Source organism: Mandrillus leucophaeus, unplaced genomic scaffold (genome assembly GCF_000951045.1).
Source record: "Mandrillus leucophaeus isolate KB7577 unplaced genomic scaffold, Mleu.le_1.0 Scaffold499, whole genome shotgun sequence".
In the NCBI taxonomy this organism is placed as follows: domain Eukaryota; kingdom Metazoa; phylum Chordata; class Mammalia; order Primates; family Cercopithecidae; genus Mandrillus; species Mandrillus leucophaeus.
In genome coordinates, this window is record NW_012105353.1 from 761,213 (window position 1) to 784,293 (window position 23,081).

A 23,081-nucleotide genomic window follows, 5' to 3' on the forward strand; every position below is an offset into this window, starting at 1 on the left:
CTGCTTAATGAATACCTAGGTAGCTTCAAAATAATGCTATAGCTTTCAAGGGTTTTTCTTTTTTCTTTTTTTTTTTTAATTATTATTATACTTCAAGTTCTAGGGTACATGTGCATAACGTGCAGGTTTGTTACATATGTATACTTGTGCCATGTTGCTGTGCTGCACCCATCAACTCGTCAGCACCCATCAATAAAAAGTTTCTTTACTTGGTAATTGGAATTGCATACTCTTTTAGTTGTGGATTGATTTTCTTTGAATGAACCATGTTAGTATTTGAAAAATCAGCATAAGGCCAGGAGTGGTGGTTCACACCTATAATCCCAGCACTTTGGGGGGCCGAGGAGAGAGGATCGCTTGAGCCCAGGAGTTGGAGACCAGCCTGGGCAACATAGCAAGACCCTACCTCTAGAAAAAAAAAAAAAAAGATAAACTGGGCATGGTGGTATGTGCCTGTAGTCCCAGCTACTTGGAAGGCCGAGGTGGAAGGACCACTTGAGCCTAGGAGGTCAGGGCTGCAGTGAGCTGTGATCACACCATTGTACTCCAGCCTGGGTGTAAAAGAAAAAAAAAGCAGGGGGGCGAGAGAGAGAGAGAGAGAGAGGAGAGAGAGAGAGAATGCAGCATAAATATGCCATAAAATTAACTTCTACAAAATAATTATATTTTAAATGAGAATTGCTGGGCATACTGGTACATGCCTGTAGTCCCAGCGACTTGGGAGGCTGAGACGGAAGGATACCTCGAGCCCAGGAGTTCAATGCCAGCCTGGGCAACATAGCAAGACCCCCAACTTTAAAAAAAAAGAACAGGAAGAGAAAAAAGGAGATGAGAACAGTAGCATTATATCAGTAAGTGAGGCATGTTTGTCAATTCATAGGCTCATTTTTGCTCATGATTTGAGGCTAATATTTTCTTCTGAGAAATGTATGTATCTCTGGTATTGCTATTGAATAGCCCAACTGTGGTTTTATAACTTATAATCATAAATGTGTTCTTAAATACTTACACTTATGAAGCCTTTACACTGAGCTTGCTTAATGATTTTAGTAAATCTTAACACTTTTCAAAAGATGAATGAGTAGAATGAAGTTGGCAACTTATTTTTTTATGTTTTAGAGTTAAATAGAATATCTTATGTTACACACATACACCCCCAGTTTTAACTGAGTACCTTAGAAGATTTCTAATTTCACCATGTATGTCACTCATGGTTTTAGGAAAGCCATCTCTTTATTTATTTATTTTTGAGATGGAGTTTCACTATTGTTGCCCAGGCTGGAGTACAATGGCACCATCTCAGTTCACTGCAACCTCTGCCTCCTGGGTTCCAGTGATTCTCCTGCCTCAGCCTCTTGAGTAGCTGGGATTACAGGCGCCCGCCACCACGCCCAGCTAATTTTTGTATTTTTAGTAGAGACAGGGTTTCACCATATTGGCCAGGCTGGTCTCAAACCCCTGACCTCATGTGATCCACCTGCCTCGACCTCCCAAAGTGCTGGCGTTACAGACATGAGCCACTGCGCCCAGCCCCATCTCTTTTTTTTTTTTTTTTTTTTTTTTGAGACGGAGTCTCGCTCTGTCGCCCAGGCTGGAGTGCAGTGGCCGAATCTCAGCTCACTGCAAGCTCCGCCTCCCGGGTTTATGCCATTCTCCTGCCTCAGCCTCCCCAGTAGCTGGGACTACAGGTGCCCGCCACCACGCCCGGCTAGTTTTTTTATTTTTTAGTAGAGATGGGGTTTCACTGTGTTAGCCAGGATGGTCTCAATCTCCTGACCTCGTGATCCACCCGTCTCGGCCTCCCAAAGTGGGATTACAGGCTTGAGCCGCCGCGCCCGGCCCCCATCTCTTTTTTTAAAGTGTCGATGGAATCATTTTCCTATCTCGTATATCTCCCCACCGTCAGGCTGTGCCAGGGCTTAGGTAGAGATGCTGCTTCTCTTCCTGCCTTGTGTGGCAAGTTTCTTTGCAGCAGACCTTTCAGATATTTGTCCCCAGTCACAGATGGCAGCCTGACTGTTTTCAGGGGAGCTAGTCATTGATTCTCACTCAAGGAAAATGACTGCGGCAGGCCTTCTCTTCAGTTTCAAGGTTGGGTGTCTGGTACATGGTGACTGTTTGTTTTCTTTTAGCTCTGTGCTAAACTTGGAGTTTTAGCTTGATTCTAGTTTTGCTCCATCTTTTTCAGTGACTTGGGGCTGCTGAGTGCTTACCTGACTCCTGGCTTCAGCTTATCGTTTCTATATATCATGAATCTTGCTCCATTTTGTTATGCTTTTCTTTGCCTCAGTTTGCCCAATTCCTGCTGACCACCCCATTCTTCCAGACTACATTGCTCACCAGCCCCGCTTCACAGCAAATAGAAATCAGAAATCAGGCCTTCATCACAGGACATAAGAAGTATATCCTAGAAGAAGCTACAGGCTGCTACGGGTTTCCAATCTTTAGGCCTAGGCTGTTTGTATCATCTAAAATGTAGCAGTTATAGTTAGGGTTCAGCGCTGGTCACAGCCTAACCTTCCTGTTGCCCTTCACTGCCGTCTGGCTGCATTAGCAGTGTCTCAACACACTGAATTTTTTTTTAATTAGTATCTACTATTCTTTCAGTGTCTACTACCTGTTTTTCTTAAGCCCACCCTTCTGGATGCTGCTTCATATATCTTTCTATTGCAGCCACTTTGACATGGAGTTTTCCAATCTGGCTACTGTCAGTGCCTGCAAGCAAGCCAGAGCCAGAATTTTTATAGATTTGTGTTTGAATAAAGCCCAGCTCTACGAGTACAGCATCAACTCAGTTACCTTACTATTAACACCCTACTCAACAGCTGGGCTCCATCTCCTAACCTTTAGAGAAAGGAATGAGGCATTGAAGCTGTTCTGTTTGTGCCAGGGTCTGAAGTAAGATACGTGAGACTAACTTGGCCTTTCAGCTGTCCGAGTAGTATTGTGTACTCTGAAATCCCATTCCATGTGTATAAACTGATGGCTTAGACCTATTAGTCCATTTTATCTGAGGCCTTTGTACCCTCAAAAAAAGAATGAAGGCCTGGAGACTCTGGTTTCTTCCAGTGTTGCTTTCCCTTTCCCTTAAATTAGGGACGTTTTTGCTCAAGTAGGGTTCCTGGGTGTGAGGTACCATTTATATGACTCTTCATCCCAAGCTTTAGCATCAGAGGGAACTTTGAAGGTTCTTCCTTAGAGGGAAATCTTAGTCTGAGCAGCATCTCTGCACTGCTTTGGCTTTTTGCCCTGCTAGAAAGTTCATTCTTTTGGCAGTTATTAGACCACCACCTAGACTCATTAAGGATGCATCATTAATTAATCTAAGTGCCCTGGAACCTTCTTGAGTCTGAAATTGGATGTGAACCTACTTATTCCCATATACCTTAAAGTCTGCCAGGAAGATGTAGACAGATCTTGCCTGGACTCCTCACTCCCCTGCCATATTGAAATGCTTGGGTGATCACTCATGGCTGGGAGGTCTTGCATTTCCTCATCTGTAGTACAGTCTGGTGATTGTGCCATCCTATGCCATGCACTTCCTATCTCCAACAAAAAGCAGCTTTGGGGAGTGGTGGTGGTGGTGGGGATCATAGATGTGCTCCTAATACATCTTCTGCTTCCACTTACCAGAATGATGGTGGCTTCCCTAAACTGCATTGCTCTCCAGCTGCCTACAAAGTAGTCAGATTCCCAAGCAGTAGTAGATAAGTACAGAACGGAAATTCTTCCTCATTCATCATGTACTTGTCATATTCCATTGTGGCACCCTAAGTCCCTTTTACTGTGTTTACTTTCTCTTGGATTCTGTGCTTGGGCTGGAAGATGAAGGGGTGGGAAGAATGTCTATTACTACCTGGAATAAGGCTTGTCTTTAATCCACTAGCATTCAGAAGTACACCCAGGAAGCATCCTCTGCTCATCGTAGGAAGTTTTCAGAAACTCTTGAGAGTCTGATTATATACTAGATTGGAACAAAGAAGCTAGTAAGAATTAATGAAGTCACCTCTGGGAACATTGCCTCTGAAAAACTGTAAGTAATAGTGCATTTGGTCAGGAAGGCAAGGAGTTCCAAGGCAGTGGAGATCCAAGGAGAATTCTCCAGCAGCCCTCAGGTGCTGCGGTGCTTACCAGAGCTCTGCCCATGGATAGGAAAGGAAGAGAGAAGAAGGCATAATGACAGTGCAGGAAGGAAGTTAGAGACTGGAATTCGTGGTTTTGGGGGTTGAAAGAAACCTTGAAAGTCACGGAGTATGAAGATAGAACAGGAACCAAGATCACCTGAATCAACAGAAATCTAGTATACACTTACCAGGTCCTTGAGCTGAAGTGTGCCAGGGTGCAAAGGAAGTGTTGTATAAGGGCATCATCGCTTTCAAGTGCTTAGGATCTGGAGTCTTCAGTTTCACTACCTACCTCTCTGCCTTCTCTGTCTTATTTGGTTTTGTCTTCCTCCGTGCATTCCTTTAAAATATAAGCATTTCCTAGTGTGATGTGATATTATTCTCTTTTCTTAATCCTCCTTCTTGTCTTGATTGCCCTTACCTCCTCCCAAGATTTCAGCCATCAGACATCTGTCGATGTCTTCAACCCTGACTACTATACAGACCTCCAGATTGTCAGCTGCCTCCCAGACACCCTCACATGGATGTCCTAAAAGCACCTCAAATTTAGCATGTTTAAAACCAAACTTGCAGCTGGGCGTGGTGGCTCACACCTGTAATCCCAGCACTTTGGGAGGCTGAGGTAGGCGGATCACCTGAGCTCAGGAGTTCGAGACCAGCCTGGCCAACATGGTGAAACCCCATCTCTACTAAAAAAATACAAAAACTTAGCCGGGCGTGGTGGTGCACACTTGTAATCCCAGCTGCTCAGGAGGCTGAGGCACGAGATTTACTTGAACCCAGGAGGTGAAGGTAGCAGTGAGACAAGATCACATCACAGGACTCCAGCCTGGGTGACAGAGCGAGACTGTGTCTCAAAAAAAAAAAAAAAAAAAAAATCAAACTTGCACTGAAACATGCTGCAGCATGAAAGACTCTTAAAAATATGATGCTAAGTGACAGAAGCCAGACACAAAAGACCATATATTGTATGATTCAATTTATATGAAATGTCCAAAATGGGCAAATCTATAGGGACAGAAAGTAAATTAGTGGTTGCCAGCGACTCGGGGGTGAGGGGAAAATTGAGAGCAGGTATGGGTTATTGCTAATGGGTATGGGATTTCTTTTTAGGGTAAGAAAAATATTCTAAAGCTGATTGTGGTGATTGATGGTTGCACAACTCTGTGAATATACTAAAAGGCTACTGAATTATACCCTTGAAATGGGTGAACTGTATAGTCTATGGATTACATCTCAGTAAAGCTGTTAAAAATTGTATCAGACTTGCTGTCCTCCCCGAACCACTCATTTTCCCTCAGGTCCCCTAGCGCTCGAAGCTAGCCAAGCCAAGCTAGGAACATGTCCTACTAATTCTCCCAGTTCTCCTTCCAACTTTAATGGTTTCAAGTCTTCTCATTTCTATCACTCATTCATTACTCCATTTGATTCATCCATTTTAATGGCTGCATATTATTCCACTCTATGGATGTATTATTTATTTCAGTGCTCTTCAACCTTTTTGCTCCATACTCTAAAGTTTTGAAAAGTTACCTACCTTCTTGCACATTTGTAGGTTATCTAATATTTTGATCATAAATTATTGTATAGGATACAATTCATGGCATGTTATAAACACTGACAGTCTTAAAACTGTTACATTATATTTTTAAATTTCTTTGGAGGAACCTACATACCACAGGAATTCGATAACTAATACTATCAATTTTTTTTAAATACACAAATTCTTTTAACAGTGAGAAATCTTACATTGTTACTTTTTTGCCTTGAATTTGGACTTCATTCCACTTCCTCCATATAATTTTTTTTTTTTTTTTTTGAGATAGGGTCTCACCCTGTCACCCAGGCTGGAATGCAGTGGCACAATCTCGGCTCACTGCAACCTCCACCTCCTGGTTTCAAGTGATTCTCCTGCTTCAGCCTCCCAAGTAGCTAGGACTACAGGCACGTGCCACAATGCCTGGCTAAGTTTTTATATCTTTTGGTAGAAATGGGGTTTCACCATGTTGGCCAGGCTGGTCTCGAACCCCTGACCTCTAGTGATCTGCCCGCCTCGGCCTCCCAAAGTGCTGGGATTACAGGCATGAGCTGCTGCGCCTGGCCCCTCCATAGAATTTTATCTTTAAAAGTATTTTGTTGATCACCAAATCTATTTGGTGCGTAATGTTATTAGATTTCTGTGACTATTAAGTGTTAAATATTTCCTCTGGATTGAATTAATATTACAGTTGATCAAAATGCCATAAATATATTATAAGTTTTGTTCAGTATTGATGAAACAAAAGAAATTTTATTGCAAATGCATTTTTTCAATTAGTTTATGTATTCATAGATACTGTTGCTAGTAGAATAATAGAGTATTCAAGTATTCTATTTTTTTAATAGATATAAGTGCTGAGAAGCCCTATTTATATGATTATATAGATGGGAATTAAGGAACTTCTATTTGTAGGAATGCCACTCAGTTCTTTGGACTCACTCTGAATTTTAGGCCAAACAAATCACGTACTGATCTATCATCAAAAAGTATTTTGAATGTTCTATCACTGATAGCTTGATTTTGTCATCCTTCAATTTTATTAAACAAAGGGCAAAGAATTGGGAACCATCTGACTTGCAGAAGTATGCTATTTATTGCTAGTTGTTAATGTTGGTTCCCTTTCTTGACACCAAACCAGTGTTTCAAATTACCCCTTTCCTGGAGGTCTGCAGGTGATGCACAATACTAAGATTCAAAGTGAGAAGAAGGTGTATCTTTCTCATGTAAGGTGGGAGGTGAGGAACTAGCCTTAACCAATTGCGCAGGCAGGATAATTTTAGAATGTGAACATTGGGAATTTAATGATCTAGAAATTAATTCTCTAAAACTATCTGTACTCACATACTCCTTGAAAAGTCTTCATATACTCCTAAGGGTACACATACCCCAGTTGAACCTTTGCCGACTTACTTAACCAAGCCTCTAGTGATGACTTTGGGATAGCTTCCAGGTTTCTGTTATTTTCAGTAATACCACCTGGTCACATGGACATTTTGGTACCTTTCCATATTGCCCCTTTTACTGATTTATGGTTTCACCAGCAGTACGTGAAAGGCCTGTTTACCTACACCCTAGTTGGCACTATACACGATCAGTCTTTGTTTTCAGTTGTCAGCCTAATAACAGAAAGTAGTTCTCATTTGCCTTTCTTTGATTATTACTGGCGCAAGCATCTTTTTTATGTGTCCATTGGCCACTTGTATTTCTTTCCTCCGTTTCCTGATTTCTATACTTTGTCAGTACTTTGGGGGTGGTACTTTTTCTTATTGATTTGTAAGAGCTCTTGATCTACTGAGGGTATTAACCTGTCATACATTTTGCTGGTGTTTGTCAGCTGTTTATACTGGATTTTATATTACAGAACTTTTAGATGTTCATGAATCTGTCCAGTTTGTCCCATATGGCTTCTAGATTTCATCTCATGCTTATGCTTATAAAAATTCTTTACTGATTTATAAAATTTATAAAAATTCTTTCCTTTAAGTGGTTTATGGTTAACTTTTTTTTTTTTTTTTTTTTGGAGACTGAGTCTCTCTTTTGTCCCCAGGCTGGAGTGCAATGGTGTAATCTTGGCTCACTGCAACCTCTACCTCCCGGGTTCAAGCGATTCTCCTGCCTCAGCCTCCAGAGTAGCTGGATTACAGGTGTGTGCCACCATGCCCGGCTAATTTTTGTATTTTTAGCAGAGACGGGGTTTCACCGTGTTGGCCAGGCTGGTCTCAAACTCCTGACCTCAGGTGATCCGCCCGCCTCGGCCTCCCAAAGTGCTAGGATTACAGGCGTGAGCCACCATGCCCGGCCTATAGTTAACTTTTAAACAAATTAATATTTAATCCATTTAGAATTTATTATTCATTTTATTATTTTTATTTTTTATTTATTTATTTCAAGATGGAGTTTCGCTCTGTTGCCCAGGCTGGAGTGCAATGGCGTGATCTCGGCTCACTGCAACCTCCACCTCCCGGGTTCAAGTGATTCTCCTGCCTCAGCCTCCCGAGTAGCTGGGATTACAGACACCCACTACCATGCCCAGCTAATTTTTTTATTTTTAGTAGAGATGGGGTTTTACCATATTGGCCAGGCTGATCTCGAACTCCTGACCTCAGGTGATCTGCCTGTCTTGACCTCCCAAAGTGCTGGGATTTATTAGGCATGAGCTACCATGCCTGGCCTATTTTTTATTTTTTTGAGACGACGTCTCACTCTGGCGTCCAGGCTGGAGTGCAGTGGCATGACCTCAGCTCACTGCAGCCTCTGCCTCCCGGGTTCATGCGATCCTCCTATTTCAGCCTCCCAAGTAGCTGGGACTACAGGTATGTGCCACCCTCCTGGCTAATTTTTGTATTTTTGGTGGAGACAGGGTTTCACCATGTTGACCAGGCTGGTCTTGAACTCCTGACGTCAAGTGATCTGCCTCTCTTGGCCTCTGGAATTTATTTTATTTTTATGATATACTGTAAAATCAGGATCTAACTTTTTTCCCCAATAAATAGTTTTTTAAAACTGTTTATTGAAAATTTGTCCTTTCCCTGCTAATTGAAAATGCTGCTTTTACTATATTCTGCATTCTTATGTATCCCTGATCTGTTTTTGGAAGTTTTGGAGTCTTCTAGCTTGTTTCCTTGCTTCTTGTGATATTCTTATTTAGTCTCTTCAATCACAGTCATTGTCCTGAAACACAGATCGTATCATACCCCTCTTGCACAAACACCTTCCAAGTATTTTATTGCCTGCAAGAAAAGAGACCAAACTTGTTAGCCAGGTCTAACTCTAAGCTGTCTTACTAGCTGCATTTCCCCATGGACTCTCTGCTTTTTGGAGCATACTGTATTTTCATGTATTTGTACCTTTTTTCCTACTGTTCTCTTAGCTAGAAATAGCCTCCTGAGTCCCATTCTTTTCTTATTAAACCCTACTTTCCTTTTAAGACCCACTGTAAAGCATATCAAAGCCCCCACTTTAACTTGTGTTTCATTTAGTCTCTAATTAGTGTCATTTGCCTTCCTATTTCCCCAAATAGATTATCAAATTCTTGAGGGTGTCTCGTTAAGCTTTTTATTTTTTAAATTTTATTTATGTATTTATTTTTAGGCAGGGTCTCACTCTGTCGCCCAGGCTGGAGTGCAATGGTGTGATCACAGCTCACTGCAGCCTCCACCTCCCGGGCTTAAGTGATCCTCCCACATCAGCCTCCCAAGTAGCTGTGACTACAGATGTGTGCCGCCACACCCGGCTAATTTTTGTATTTTCTTGTAGATACGGGGTCTTGCCATGTTGGCCAGGCTGGTCTCGAACTCCTGGGCGCAAGCGATCCACCTGCCTCGGCCTCCCAAAGTGCTGGGATTACAGGTGTGAGCCACTGCACCTGGCCTCATTAGTCTTTTATCTTACCTTATTACCTTTCATATAGTCAATCTTCAGATAATGCTTATTGAATAGAGTTGAATTTATTCATACACACACATACACATCCATCCATATGCTCTAAACTGTTAGTGAACAAAAGCCATTGTGTCAGGGGTCCCTAAGACCACCCCCAGGTTTTGCTAGGACTCAGACAACTTAGCATATAGTCATTCTCATGAAAGAATACAGAGCAAAGTCAGCAAAAGAAAAAGGCATATAGGGCGAAGTCCAGAGGAAGCTAGGCGCAAGTTTCCAAGGATTCTCTCCCAGTGGAGTTACACAGAACATACTTAATTTCCTCATCAACGAGTTGTGACAACACATGTGATACATTATCACCCTGGGAAGTTTGCTAGAGACTCAGTACCGAGAGTTTCTTCTGGGGGCTGATCACGTAGGCATCACCTGCCAAGCACATACCCAGATTCCAGACTGCCAGGAGGAAAGCAAGTGCTCAGCATAAACCATATTATTTACACAAACAGTTTCAGCACCCATCAGTTAATGGTGGGAACCCTTTTGAAATCTAAGTTACTAGATGCTGGCCAAGGGCCATTCTGTAAGCAGGCCTTTCCAAAGATAGCAGTCAGATCTGCTCTGTTAACCGTTTTCTGCACAACCTTTTTTTTTGGTGGGGAGGGTCGGAGTCTCACTCTGTCACCCAGGCTGCAGTGCAGTGGTGCCATCTCAGCTCACTGCAACCTCCGCCTCCCAGGCTCAAGCGATTCTCTTCTCCTGTTTCAGCCTCCTGAGTAGCTGGAATTACAGGTGTGCGCCACTACAGCCAGCTAATTTTTGTATTTTTAGTAGAAGTACATGGTTTCATCATGTTGTCCAGGCTGGTCTCAAACTCCTGGCCTCAAGTGATCCGCCCACCTCAGCCTCCCAAAGTGCGGAGATTACAGGTGTGAGCCACCACGCCTGGCCAACACAACCGTATTTTTGTTTTGTTTTTGAGATGGAGTTTCACTCTTATTGCCCAGGCTGGAGTGCAATGGCACGATCTCGGCTCACTGCAACCTCCACCTCCCAGGTTCAAGCGATTCTCCTGCCTCAGCCTCCCGAGTAGCTGGGATTATAGACATCCACTACCATGCTCAGCTAATTTTTTTGTATTTTTAGTAGAGACAGGGTTTCACCATGTTGGCCAGGCTCGTCGCAAACAATCATATTTTTGAAGAACTTAATTTCACAGATGGTTAATGCCTAAAGGGAAGAGAAAATCAGTATGGTAGGAATGGTCAGGAGATATATGCTAAGTACTTTCATTGATACACTCTTCTCAGAGGAGATGGATTATAAGCTGAGGCCTGGAGAAGAGCAAGACATAGAAAGGGCTAAAGCCAAAAACCCATGTTTGGCAGTAGGTTGTGAGGTTGGGGAGAAATGGAGGTGTGCAAATTATAGGGGGCCCCTAAAGCTGGGCAGGATATTTACCGTTTGATGTAGTGGCACTAGGACATCTTCCTAGACTGGGGAGAAACTGGTACTTTAGGATGGCTACATAGTTAGCAGTGGGTGGGGAGGTTCTGGGGAGAAGAGATGAGGTGCAGGAAGACCAACAAGGGAACATGTGCAGTGACCCAGATGAAAACCTAGATAAGAAGTGCTCATATATCTAGTTCAGCATTCTGCTTAAAAATGGGCTTTTATGGCCAGGTGCAGTGGCTCACACCTGTAATCCCAGCATTTTGGGAGGTTATGGTGGGTGGATCACGTGAGGCCAGGATTCAAGACCAGCCTGGGCAACATGGTAAAACCCTGTCCCTACAAAAAATACAAAAATTAGCTGGGTGTGGTAGCATGTGCCTGTAGTCCCAGCTACTCAGGAGGCTGACGCAGGAGAATCGCTTGAACCCAGGAGGCGGAGGTTGCAGTGAGCCAAGATCGCACCACTGCACTCCAGCCTGGGCAACAGATGGAGACTCCATCTCAAAAAAAAAAAACAGAGGTGGGGGACGCTTCTAAATCATTGGAAGGGTGGAGGGATCAAGTGGAGATAGGTTATGAAAGAAGCTATGTCAAGGGTGAATGTAACTCAAAATAATCACACATTTAACAAGATATTTCAACTAAATTTTATTTTAGAATTATTGTAGTTAGAATTTCCTTTTAAAGTTGTAAGTAGGTAACATATTTTATTTGAAGATAAATTTATATGATTTTTATATTGTATAATGAGTAAAGAACTAGGATGCAATGAAGTCTACCTCTATTTAAAGGAATGATGTTGACAAATATATGTGCATGTATTTTGAACATTTCATTAACCAAAATAGAAGAATAAGAATTTTCTATCAGCACTGTTTTTTGTTTGGAATTAAACATTTCCATACTAATATAAATGCCAAAAAATAAATCAACTTTTACATTTCTTTCAGTTTTAATAGTGTAAGATCCTAGTGAAAGGTAAGGATATGTATATTAATAAATTTTTATTTTTTAATGTCCCTGAAAAATGTGCCATTCTACCATGTTTGCTCCGTTATTACTTGCATGGTCTTACGTCCAGTTTGTGGTTGGTAATTGAATATTGTGTATAGTATCACAATATAGAATCCACGTTCATTATCCTCTAATCATAGTCTTATTATTCATGTAAATTCTTCTTCCTGTATTTATTGAAGCCTTACACCTTTTTATACTGTAGTTAACCATCCAAAAGCAAGAAGGTGTTTCTCCCTCTAATAACTTTCTCTGCAGTTATCAGTCAGTTAGAAGAGCCCATGTAGTTTTAGAATTAGAGATGTAGGATGGAAAAGATAAAATACTAATTTGAGATGTGCGTGTGCAGCATCAGGCTCCATACTTGAGAGCCAAAGGTTTAAGAGTCTTGATTTTATGCCAGGGATGCCTTCACTGAAACTCACCCAAATAGCAGAATACTGTTTTCATCAATTTACTAATACAGGTGTTATCTAGCGCCATATGTTTTCTTTGTCCTATTGATTTATCATGTGATATTGCTTTGATGTGTTCTGTTGTTACTTTGCACCTTTGGGGTTCCACATACCTTTGTGGGAATCTCAGGGTGCAAGTAACACTGTATAAATGAAAATACTTTGAAAATTGCAGTGTAAACTAGCTCAGATGTTTGACACTTTGTTTGAAGTCTTTGTTTCTCTTGTTTTCTCTCAATAGGAATATACAGATGTTGCCACAGGAATCTAATCTGAAATCGTACAAATGGAAATGACACTACAGGAGAATGTTTGGGAGCATCTCTCTCTTTTTGTCAGGAGTTAGAAGTGACACTAAGGCACTAATACTGTAACTTCTTGATAAAATAACTTTATTTTTTAGTAGTGGAATGCTGCAACTTTTTTACACCTAACAATTGCTTTTAAATTACGGTATTCAATTTAAAAGTTGTATTAACTACAGTTTCCTTTGCAAAAAGTCTCAAAAGAATCACTTGACGGGCATTATTTGTTGATGCATTTTTCTCTGAGCATGGTTTCATAGAGAGAACTTCACCAAGTTATATTCAGACGTTTATATGTTGAAAGTTTTGCTTACGTAATAAAAACAAAAACAAGCATCTGAATTGTATAGTGTCTGTACATGAAAGAACTTTAAACAGTGGCCTTATGGTAGAAAATTTTATACCGGATTTTTCTTTTTCTGATGACATTTTGGCTTATAACTCAAAGTTTTCTTAAGTTTCTGAAGATCAAGGCCTATATAATTCATACATTTCATATTATAAGAAGGCAAGAGACAAGGTGCTTCAAATATTCCATCAGGTAGTTATGAGTGCACTGAATTTTTAGTAATATGTTCATTCAGTTTTTTCCCACAACTATTTGCTCTTTTCCAATTTCAAAATGCTATTGTGGAAAATATGTAAAGATTTTGTAATCTATAGTCCATCTTATTTTTCCCTCAGGGCAAGCTTGTGCATATCATATTTTTAAAGGCTTTTTAAAAATCTGACACACAAAATCTCATATTTGAAAATTGTACTTTACTACTACAGCATTACACATTTTGCAAGCACATCTTATAGAGTGTTTACTTTTAGTTCAGTTGATATGTAGTGCGTACCTACTATGTGTAAGAGCAAATGGATGGGATTTTAAATCAAATTTTTAGGTCCCAATACCTTATTTCTTTATGTTTTCTGTGTTCTGCTTAACAGTACATATACATTCCCAATTACATTTTTGTGAAATGTTTATTTGTAATAAAATAAAATGTTGTTGCTCTTTCTGCTTAAAGAATTTACTTGCCAGTTTGTGAGAACATTATTTTAATGTTGTATGAGACTTATAGCCTTGGATAGCACCTGTTGATGTTTAAAGCCCTGTTCTGTGCTTACAAAGACAGAGCTTTCAAAATTAAAATGTGAAGGTTGATAAGAACTTGGTTTTTCATGACTGGATGTGAAAAATCTTAGTACATTCAGTTTTCTTTTCCATATCTTTAAAAGATAGGGCAGCCTTTTCCTTAAGTGAGTTCATGATAAGGGGGGCAGGTGCACTTGATTCATTGCTAAGCAGGTAATAAATTTAGGTAGATGACCTGTCTTGTACTGTGTACAATCTCTGTAGGTCAGGTTTTCCAAACATATTTAGCATTCCATTTATGGTAAGAAAGAAATGCATGCACACAGGTAGTATGGCAACTTTATATTGTGTTAGGTACTTATAAAATCTGTCTTAAATTTTAAAATAATTGATTTCATTTACTCCCATATTCTAGGGGACAGTTATGAGCCTTGAATATTTAATCATTTGATTGACAACTATGTATTGCACAAATACTGTACTAAAATTACAGCAATGAACAAGAAGACAAGACACATGGACCCTACCTTTATGGTACAAAGAGTCTAATAGGAAAAATGGACATTAAACAGAAATATAACTTGGTAAATGGCCTTTATAGCTCAATTTTTATTTATTGTAACACATAAAGGTAAGATGGCCGATTTACTATTATTCATTCCACAACTGATTCCCTATTTGGATATTCTTTTGGCACTGTCTCAAAATGCAAAGCATGTTATCTGCAAAATACCTATGCAGAAAACATTGTGTGTATAAGATCTAAAGCCTAAAAGGAAAAACCAACTTGATAATTTAGAGTATAAAATGAGGACAGGGACCATGTCTGTCTTGTCCACCATAGTATCCCCAGCACCCAGCTTCCTATTTGACATGTGGTAAGAGTTCATTAAATATTAGTTGAATAATGAATGAATAGGGAATAATAGAATATGTTTATTAGGAACTACATGTGTAATTTTCATATGGAGGTTGAACAAAAGGTTATCCATAGCATTTTTTATTGACTTGAAAGAATTTGAATTATTGAATGCATAAGACTTGAGAAGACAAGGTTTTTGTTTTTTTTTTTTAATAAGTCCCATACCATTGCCTCCTCCCCTTCCTCCCCTACGTGCTAGGCCCTTCGCTGGTACTGGGAAGACAAAGATAATAAGACACAGTCCCTGCTGTGAGGAAGCTCATGCACTACTAAAGAAGAGAATCACAAAAACAAAGAATCACAATGTAGAGTAAGTACTTTAGTGGACATATATACAAAAAGTTGAGAGAAAAGTTGGCATTTCTGGTTCAGCATCCCCTCATCATGTTTTTTCCTATTGGTTTCACCAACCTCAGAAGGCACTATTCTTTTGGTGGTTTTGCTGGTTTTAAAAATTGATGCATTGGGGGAAACTGGGTAAATTGTACACGGGATCTCTCTGTATTAATTTCTTTTATAGCTGCATGTGAATCTAGAGTTATTTCAATATAAATTTCAATTTGAAGAATTGCCCATAGTCTTATCACAGAGAACACTATTATAAATATTTTGGATGATACATTTTCATTTTTTTCTATTGGAAAAAAACTCGCTACATTTACGTATAACAGTTTATGTAGATGTATACTATGTACCACACTTTACCTAATAAATCCTACATTTTTGAATAGTTTTAAAAAAAAAAAAAAAACGATGGGGATACTTCCAGGCAGAAGCAAGAAAAGTAAAGCTGGATGAGAAACTCTTACCATCTTTATTACCCAGCAAATTCAATAACCACCAGGCACAAATTCACCAAGAGCAACCAAGCAAGGAAGGAAGGAGAAGAAGCTAATGCAACAAGGTGTGGTATGCCTTCATCCCTCACCCATCCCCATAAGTAGCACTGAGTAAAACAATGGAGATGACAAAAATCTTGGTAACAGTGGGCCCCAGTATGGACGAAGGCTCTGACGAGGCGACCAGGCCACGTGGAGGAGAGTCAAGGAAAACTCTTGGGACAACGAAGTCTTTGCTACCATCTCAGGACCTCAGCAGACGGGGTAAGATTCACCAGGACTAGGCATTTCCCAGGTCTCAGAGCAGCCTGGGAAAGCCACATCCTGCAGAAGTCAGAGACACCTTTGACTGGGTCTAGTGAGTTCTGGTTCTGGACATTTAATGGGAACCTAGAAGAGAGGGGATACCCAGGTTCCCCAACAAAGTTCCATCAAATATGATGATTATGAGCTCTGAGTCCATTAAAATACAGAATGAATATTTAAGAACTGAGGAATCATAGATGTAGAATAGGATGTAAATGTTATAAATCTTGACAAAGAAGAATTAATGTACATTGACAAATTCAGACATGGAGGAGGTAAAGTGGGATAAAGACTAAGAACTAACCGTCTCATCATTCATGGCCAGGTGTCATGTCAAGTCATGTCTTAAGATTATAATATGGGGAAAAACTCTAGTGACCAACCTTAAGTTTTTCCACAATCTTTTTTTTTTTCTTGACCTTAATACAGTGGTTCTCAAAGTGTGGTCCCAGACCAGCAACATCAGCATCACCTGAGAACTTGTTAAAAATGCAGATTCTTGGCCCCACCCCAGACCTCCTGAATCAGAAACCCTGGGGGTGGGGCCAAGCAATCTGTGATTTAACAAGTCCTCCAGGGGATTCTGGCACATACTTGAGTTTGAGAAGCACTGGCTTACTTACTCCTTTTAGGAACCAATGAAGAAACATTTATCTGAAGTTCAGCAGCCCCTTCAATTTCATTCCTAATTTTTTTTCTATTGCATTCAAATAAAGTTAAATCTAAAATTTGTTAGATGGCCGGGCACGGTGGCTCATGCCTGTAATCCCAGCACTTTGGGAGGCCGAGGTGAATGGATCACTTGAGGTCAGGAGTTGGAGACCAGCCTGGCCAATATGGTGAAACCCCGTCTCTACTAAAAATACAAAAATTAGCCGGGCGCAGTAGCATGCGCCTGTAATCCCAGCTACTTGGGAGGCTGAGGCAGGAGAATCGCTTAAACCCGGGAGGCAAAGGTTGCAGTGAGCCGAGACCACGCCATTGCACTCCAGCCTGGGCGACAGAGCGAGACTCCATCTCAAAAAAGAAAATAAATAAAACTTGTTAGTATAAAAAGTTTAGGGATTCCCACCATCAATCCTGTCTGTACATATGAGTGAATTGAGAGGTCTGGAAACATACCCACCCACTGTTAACACTGTTGATTTTTTTAAATGATGGGATTATGAGTGACTGTACTCGTCTGTATCTATCAAATATAATGAATGTTGTATCATTTTTATAAAATAAAGTCTTTCTTTTTTAAAACAGTGGTAAGAACATTTCATCCATCCATTATATATCTGCTACCAAAATCCAGATAAACAAGCTTTTACCTCTATAGGCTGGCTGCTTCACTATAGTCCCCTGGGGTTTTACAGCTGGCCATTCCTCCCACATCATAAAAAGTAGGTAGGCTTATTTTAAGTATGTATTGTGTTGAATTTTAAATACAAATTATTGATTTATAATATTTAACAATAATACATAAAAAATTAAATTTGGCTGGGCATGACGTAATGCCAACACTTAAGGAGGCTGAGGCAGGTGGATTGTTTGAGCTTAGGAGTTTGAGACCAGCCTGGGCAACATGGTGAAACTCCATCTCTACAAAAAATACAAAAATTAGCTGGGTGTGGGGGCGTGCACCTGTAGTCCCACCTATTTGGGAGGCTGAGGTGGGAGGATCACTTGAGCCTGGGAGATCGAGGCTGCAGTGAGCTGTGACAGCCTGGGTGACAGAGTGAGACCCTATCTCAAAAAAAATAATAATAATCTTACTGCTTTTCTTTTTAAAAAGAAAAACAACTTTTTTTTTCCTGATCAAAAGTTGTTAAAGAAAAGACAACAGGCCCAAAATGGTGTCACTCATGCTGAGGTTCCATATCACCAAACAGAAACCTAAGTTGTTTGCTTGGAAGATGTGACCTTCCAACAAATCAGAAGAGACAGTAGCCAAATTCCATGAAGCCAGCAAGATTTCACATCCCTGTAAGGAAAGTAACCTTGAAATGGCCACTTCTCTGTTTGTTCCTTGTTCCTGCTTTCCTCCACTTTTTTTGCCCGTAAAACTCACCCACTCTGTTTAACTCTTTGGAGCTCCTTTCTAATTTGTAGATTGGATGCTGCCTGGTTCATGCATCACTAATGAAAGCCAGTCAGATCTTTGAAACTCAGTTTGTTGGATTTTTGTCCTTGACCAAGTAGATAGACTAGTATGTAAAAGAGAGAAAAATTTTGTCTATAGTCCCACTGCTCATAACTATTTAGTATAGACTAACATTTTGGTATTTTCTCATTAGTCTTTTTTCTAGGCTTTATTGTTTTGGTAGTTGAGATTATACTTTATTACATATATTCAGTCTTTGTGGGTAGTCACATGTTTAAATCATGTTTAAAGTTTATATGATATTCAAACATACCTATTGTAAAGGACAAGGAATAGAATCTCATTCCCAGGAAACTAAAAATGTTTGTTTGTTTGTTTGTTTTGAAACAGAGTCTCACTCTGTCACCAGGCTGGAGTGTAGTGGCGCAATCTCAGCTCACTGCACCCTCCACCTCCCGGGTTCAAGCAATTCTCCTGCCTCAGCCTCTCGAGTAGCTGGGATTACAGGTGCGCACCACCACACCCGGCTAATTTTTGCATTTTTAGTAGAGACGGGGTTTCACCATGTTGGCCAGGATGGTCTCAATCTCTTGACCTCGTGATCCGCCCGCCTCAGCCTCCCAAAGTGCTGGGATTACAGGCGTGAGCCACCTTGTCTGGCCTTAAAAATGTTTTATAAAATCCTGAATTATATTAAAATTGAGGGGTTTTGGCTGGGCACAGTGGCTAACGCCTGTAATCCCAGCACTTTGGGAGGCTGAGGCGGGCAGATCACCTGAGCTCAGGAGTTCGAGACCAGCCTGGCCAACATGGTGAAACCCCATCTCTACTAAAAATACAAAAATTAGCTGGGTGTGGTGGTGCGTGCCTGTAATCTCAGCTACTCAGGAGACTGAGGCAGGAGAATTGCTTCAACCAGGGAGGTGGAGGTTGCAGTGAGCCCAGATCGCACCACTGCACTCCAGCCTAGATGACAGAGTGAGACTCTGTCTCAAATAAATAAATAAATAAATAAAATTTAGGGGTTTTGTTTGTTTTGATGTACTCATCATTTAAGATGTTAAAAAGTAGATTAAACTTTACAAATATTTTTCTAATGTAAATTCTCATCCCAGATTCTAATCCCTTCTAATGATACTCATTATAATATTTAGTAAACAAGAAATTGACTTTAATGTTGAGTTCTCCCTGATGACAATTTCTGCAAGTGATTGCAGGGAACACAATGCTACTAACTTAATGGTCTCTTAACAACTATGGTGAAAAAATGTTCCCAAAATAATGTTCAAAAAGCTAAACATAGGATTACCATATGGCCCAGCGATTCCTCTCATGGGTGCGTTCCCCCAAAGAATCGAAAACAGGGACTCAGACACTTGTATGGCAACTTTAATTGCAGCACTATTCACAAGAGCCAAAAGGTGTCAACAACTCAGGTGAACATCTGGATAAACAAGACTCAGATTGGTGGCCTTCCCAACCTAGCCTCGCTGAGTTAGCTGCCCCTCCTCTGGGTTCCCAGAATACCAAACACACCCCTGCTTAAGATCAAGCATGTCAAATAAGGACCTGTTTATCTCTCCCCTCTATCTAGATCAGTGCCTGACTCAGAACTAAGAGAGAAAGATACTTGCTGAATGACTAAAGGACCAGCTTTTTTTTTTTTTTTTTTTTTTTTTTGTCAGCGTTGACCAGGTTGACCTCGAATGTGTAGCCTCGTCTCCCTCTGCGCTGGGACATCCAGCCTGAGCCACCGTGGCTACCAAGAGCCACCTTCTTAAGCAAAATCTTATAGTGGCTTGCTGGTACCTACAGAAAAAAAGAAAAAAACTTCAAATTCTAGCACCTGGCTTATGAACTACTTGAAGAGAAAGGTGGGGAGGTGGGCTGCCCTTCAGGTTTGCTATTACCCAACCTTGTCTCCCAACAGCTCTCCCAGGAGACCTTTGTCTCATGGTTTCCTGAAGATGCAGGGATGAACCATCAGGCTCTGTGCATCTGCTCTGGGCCAGGTACTATGTGAGAAGAAGTGTCATTGGCCACCCCTCGGTGGGCTTCCTTCTGACCCAAGCCTTGGCTTATTCATTCACCTCCCCAGTCTCTTCCCTCCCTGCCACTGATCCACATTCTACCTATTTTTCCATATGAGCATTTCTACCAATATTTTAATTCACCTTTTTCCACTTCAAATTCTTAACATTTCTAGAACAGAGGTCTTGTAATTTTCCTTTTCACTAACAGACTTGGAGGTTAATTATAGTCACCCTATTATGCTATGGAACACTAGGTCTTACTCCATGTATCAAACTATTTTTGTACCCATTAATCATCTCCTCCTTACCTGCCCCTCCCCACCACCCTTCCCAGCCTCGTAACCATCATGCTACTCTAGCTCCATGAATTCAAGTTTTGTGTTTTGTTTAAGCTCTCACATTTAAGTGAGACCATGTGATATTTGTCTTTCTGTGCATGGCTTATTTGACTTCACATAAAGTCCTCCATTTCTATCTATGTTGTTGCAAATGACAGGATTTCATTATTTTTATGGCTGAATATAGTCCATTGTGTATATGCACCACGTTTCCTTTATCCAATCAAAAGGAAAGAGTGGAACTGGAATGTTTCTTTTTTTCTTTTTCTTTTTTTTTTTTTTGTTTGATACGGAGTCTCACCCTGTCGCCCAGGCTGGAGTGCAGTGGCAATCTTGGCTCACTGCAACCTCTGCCTTCTAGGTTCCAGCAATTCTCCTGCCTCAGCCGTCCAAGTAGCTGGAATTACAGGCACGTACCACCATGCCCAGCTAATTTTTGTATTTTTAGTAGAGATGGAGTTTCACCATATTAGCCAGACTGGTCTCGAACTCCTGACCTCAAGTGATCCACCCGCCTCAGCCTCCCAAGGTGCTGGGATTATAGGCGTGAGCCACCGTGCCCAACTGGAACTGGAATGTTTCTAACACAAAGAAATAATAAATGCTTAAAGTGATGCATATCCCGGTTACCCTGATGTGATCATTACACATTGTATGCTTATATCAAAATATCAGTTGTTCCCCACAAATATGTACAACTATTATGTATCCATGATAATTAAATATATATATGTATGTGTGTGTATATATATATATATATATTTTGGCCAGGCGTGGCGGCTCATGCCTGTAATCTCAGTACTTAGGAAAGCTGAGGCGGGAGGATCACTTGAGGCAAAAAAAAAAAAAAAAAAAAAAGTAGAATCATCAATAGATACTAAATATATGAGGCAATTTTGATGAGCCGGACATTTCAATGTGTAAAAGTGTTTTCTCACAGATTGCTTATTTATTGCGAGGCAGGAGAGAAAAACAGCAATTATACAGTGGAGAGAATGGACAACTTGATGAGGGGATGAAAACATCACCGAGGAGGGGCAGATGGACATCAGTGTGATACTGTTACAGTAGGTAGCTGTATGAGCAGAGCAGGAGAGGGCTCCCCCAACCCACATACCAGGAGTGTCAGGCAACCATCAGGTGATAGTCAGGCGGTGGTTAACTGTCTCTCTAAAATATTGGTGATGATCAGCTTCCCGATAAGATCTCGGGAGTTGGGAGGAGTAACACAAGACCCCAGAAGTATGCCAACCTATAAAACCCCAAGTCAAAAGGTCAAACCGTGCACTTGCCTTTCAGGTCGTCTGCTTGGCTCTCTTCCAAGTATACTTTCCTTCCTTTCATTCCTGCTCTAAAGCTTTTTAATAAACTTTCACTCCTGCTCTAAAACTTGCCTCCATCTCTCCTTCTGCCTTATGCCCCTCAGTCCAATTCTTTCTTCTGAGGAGGCAATAATTGAGGTTGCTGCAGACCCATACAGGTTCGCTGCCAGAAGATATTTTGGTGCCATGTGACATGGATATGGATTCTCCACCGCTAACAATAGAGAACACAGCATCACTAATATGGTATGTTGGCTGGGAATGCAGCACTTGAATATAATCATAAAGAATCATCAGACAAACCCCAAATGAAGACCATTCTGGTTTTTAAAGAGGGCCTCCATTCTTTCTTTCTTTCTTTCTTTTTTTTTTTTTTTTTTTTTTTGTTGAGACAGAGTCTCCCTCTGTTGCCCAGACTGGAGTGCAATGGCACAATCTTGGCTGACTGCTGTCTCAACCTCCTGGGCTCAAACGATCTTCCCACATCAGCCTCCCGAGTAGTTGGGACCACAGGTGCATGCCACTGCACCTGGCTATTGTTTTTTTAGAGATGCGAGTCTCCCTATGTTGTCCAGGTTGGTCTTGAACTCCTGGCCTCAAGCAATCCTCCTACCTTGGCCTCCTAAAGTGCTGAGATTACAGGTGCGAGCCACCACGCCTAGGCACATTGATGATTCTGGTCCAAACCGATCTTCATGGCTATGATGGCAAAATGATGATTTTCTAATTTCAGTGCTCCCTCTACACTTACCAGCTGGCATTGGCATTCTGTAAACGAGAACCCTCCCTTCTTCCCTGTTTGTTTATTTGTCTATTTATTATTGATATGGATTCATTTCTACTTTTTCAATGGCTTATAATTCATTATTGTCCTTGATTATTTGGGAGCTCAAATGATCCTAGCTTTGGTCAGTGGGAGCCCCTTTAAGTTGATTGCTGTGTCCTCTTGATATAGACCTATCATTCCTTTTTTGACTTTATCTTTTTTAATTCAATAGGTTTTTGGGAAACAGGTGGTGTTTTGTTATGTGAATAAGTTCTTGAGTGGTGATTTCTGAGATTTTGGTGCACCCATCCCCGAGCAGTGTACACTGTCACCAATCTACAGTATCCCTTGCCACCCCCCACCCTTTCTGTCAAGTCCCCAAAGTCCATTGTATCACTCTTATGCCTTTGCATCCTCATAGCTTAGCTCCCACGCATGAGTAATAACATACAATATTGGTTTTTCATTCCTGAGTTACTTCACTTAGAATAATAGTCTCCAGCCAGATGCAGTGGCTCATGCCTGTAATCCCAGCACTTTGGGAGGCTGAGGTGGGTGGATCACCTGAGGTCAGGAGTTTGAGACCAGCCTGGCCAACATGGAGAAA

At 40.9% G+C, this 23,081-nt stretch overlaps 1 protein-coding gene across 1 annotated transcript in view; it reads left to right on the top strand.

Moving 5' to 3' along the window:
• The window catches only part of LOC105550777 (chromosome unknown open reading frame, human CXorf23), a 54,137-nt gene extending 37,185 nt beyond the window's left edge, over window positions 1–16,952 (top strand). Inside the window, exons 11-14 of the mRNA XM_011995793.1 lie at window positions 12,712–14,393; window positions 14,981–15,091; window positions 15,607–15,884; window positions 16,559–16,952. Coding sequence (XP_011851183.1) covers window positions 12,712–12,741 — 30 coding nt within the window. The 3' untranslated portion in view covers window positions 12,742–14,393; window positions 14,981–15,091; window positions 15,607–15,884; window positions 16,559–16,952. The remainder of the gene's footprint in view (window positions 1–12,711; window positions 14,394–14,980; window positions 15,092–15,606; window positions 15,885–16,558) is intronic.
• Window positions 16,953–23,081: the final 6,129 nt, after the last annotated feature.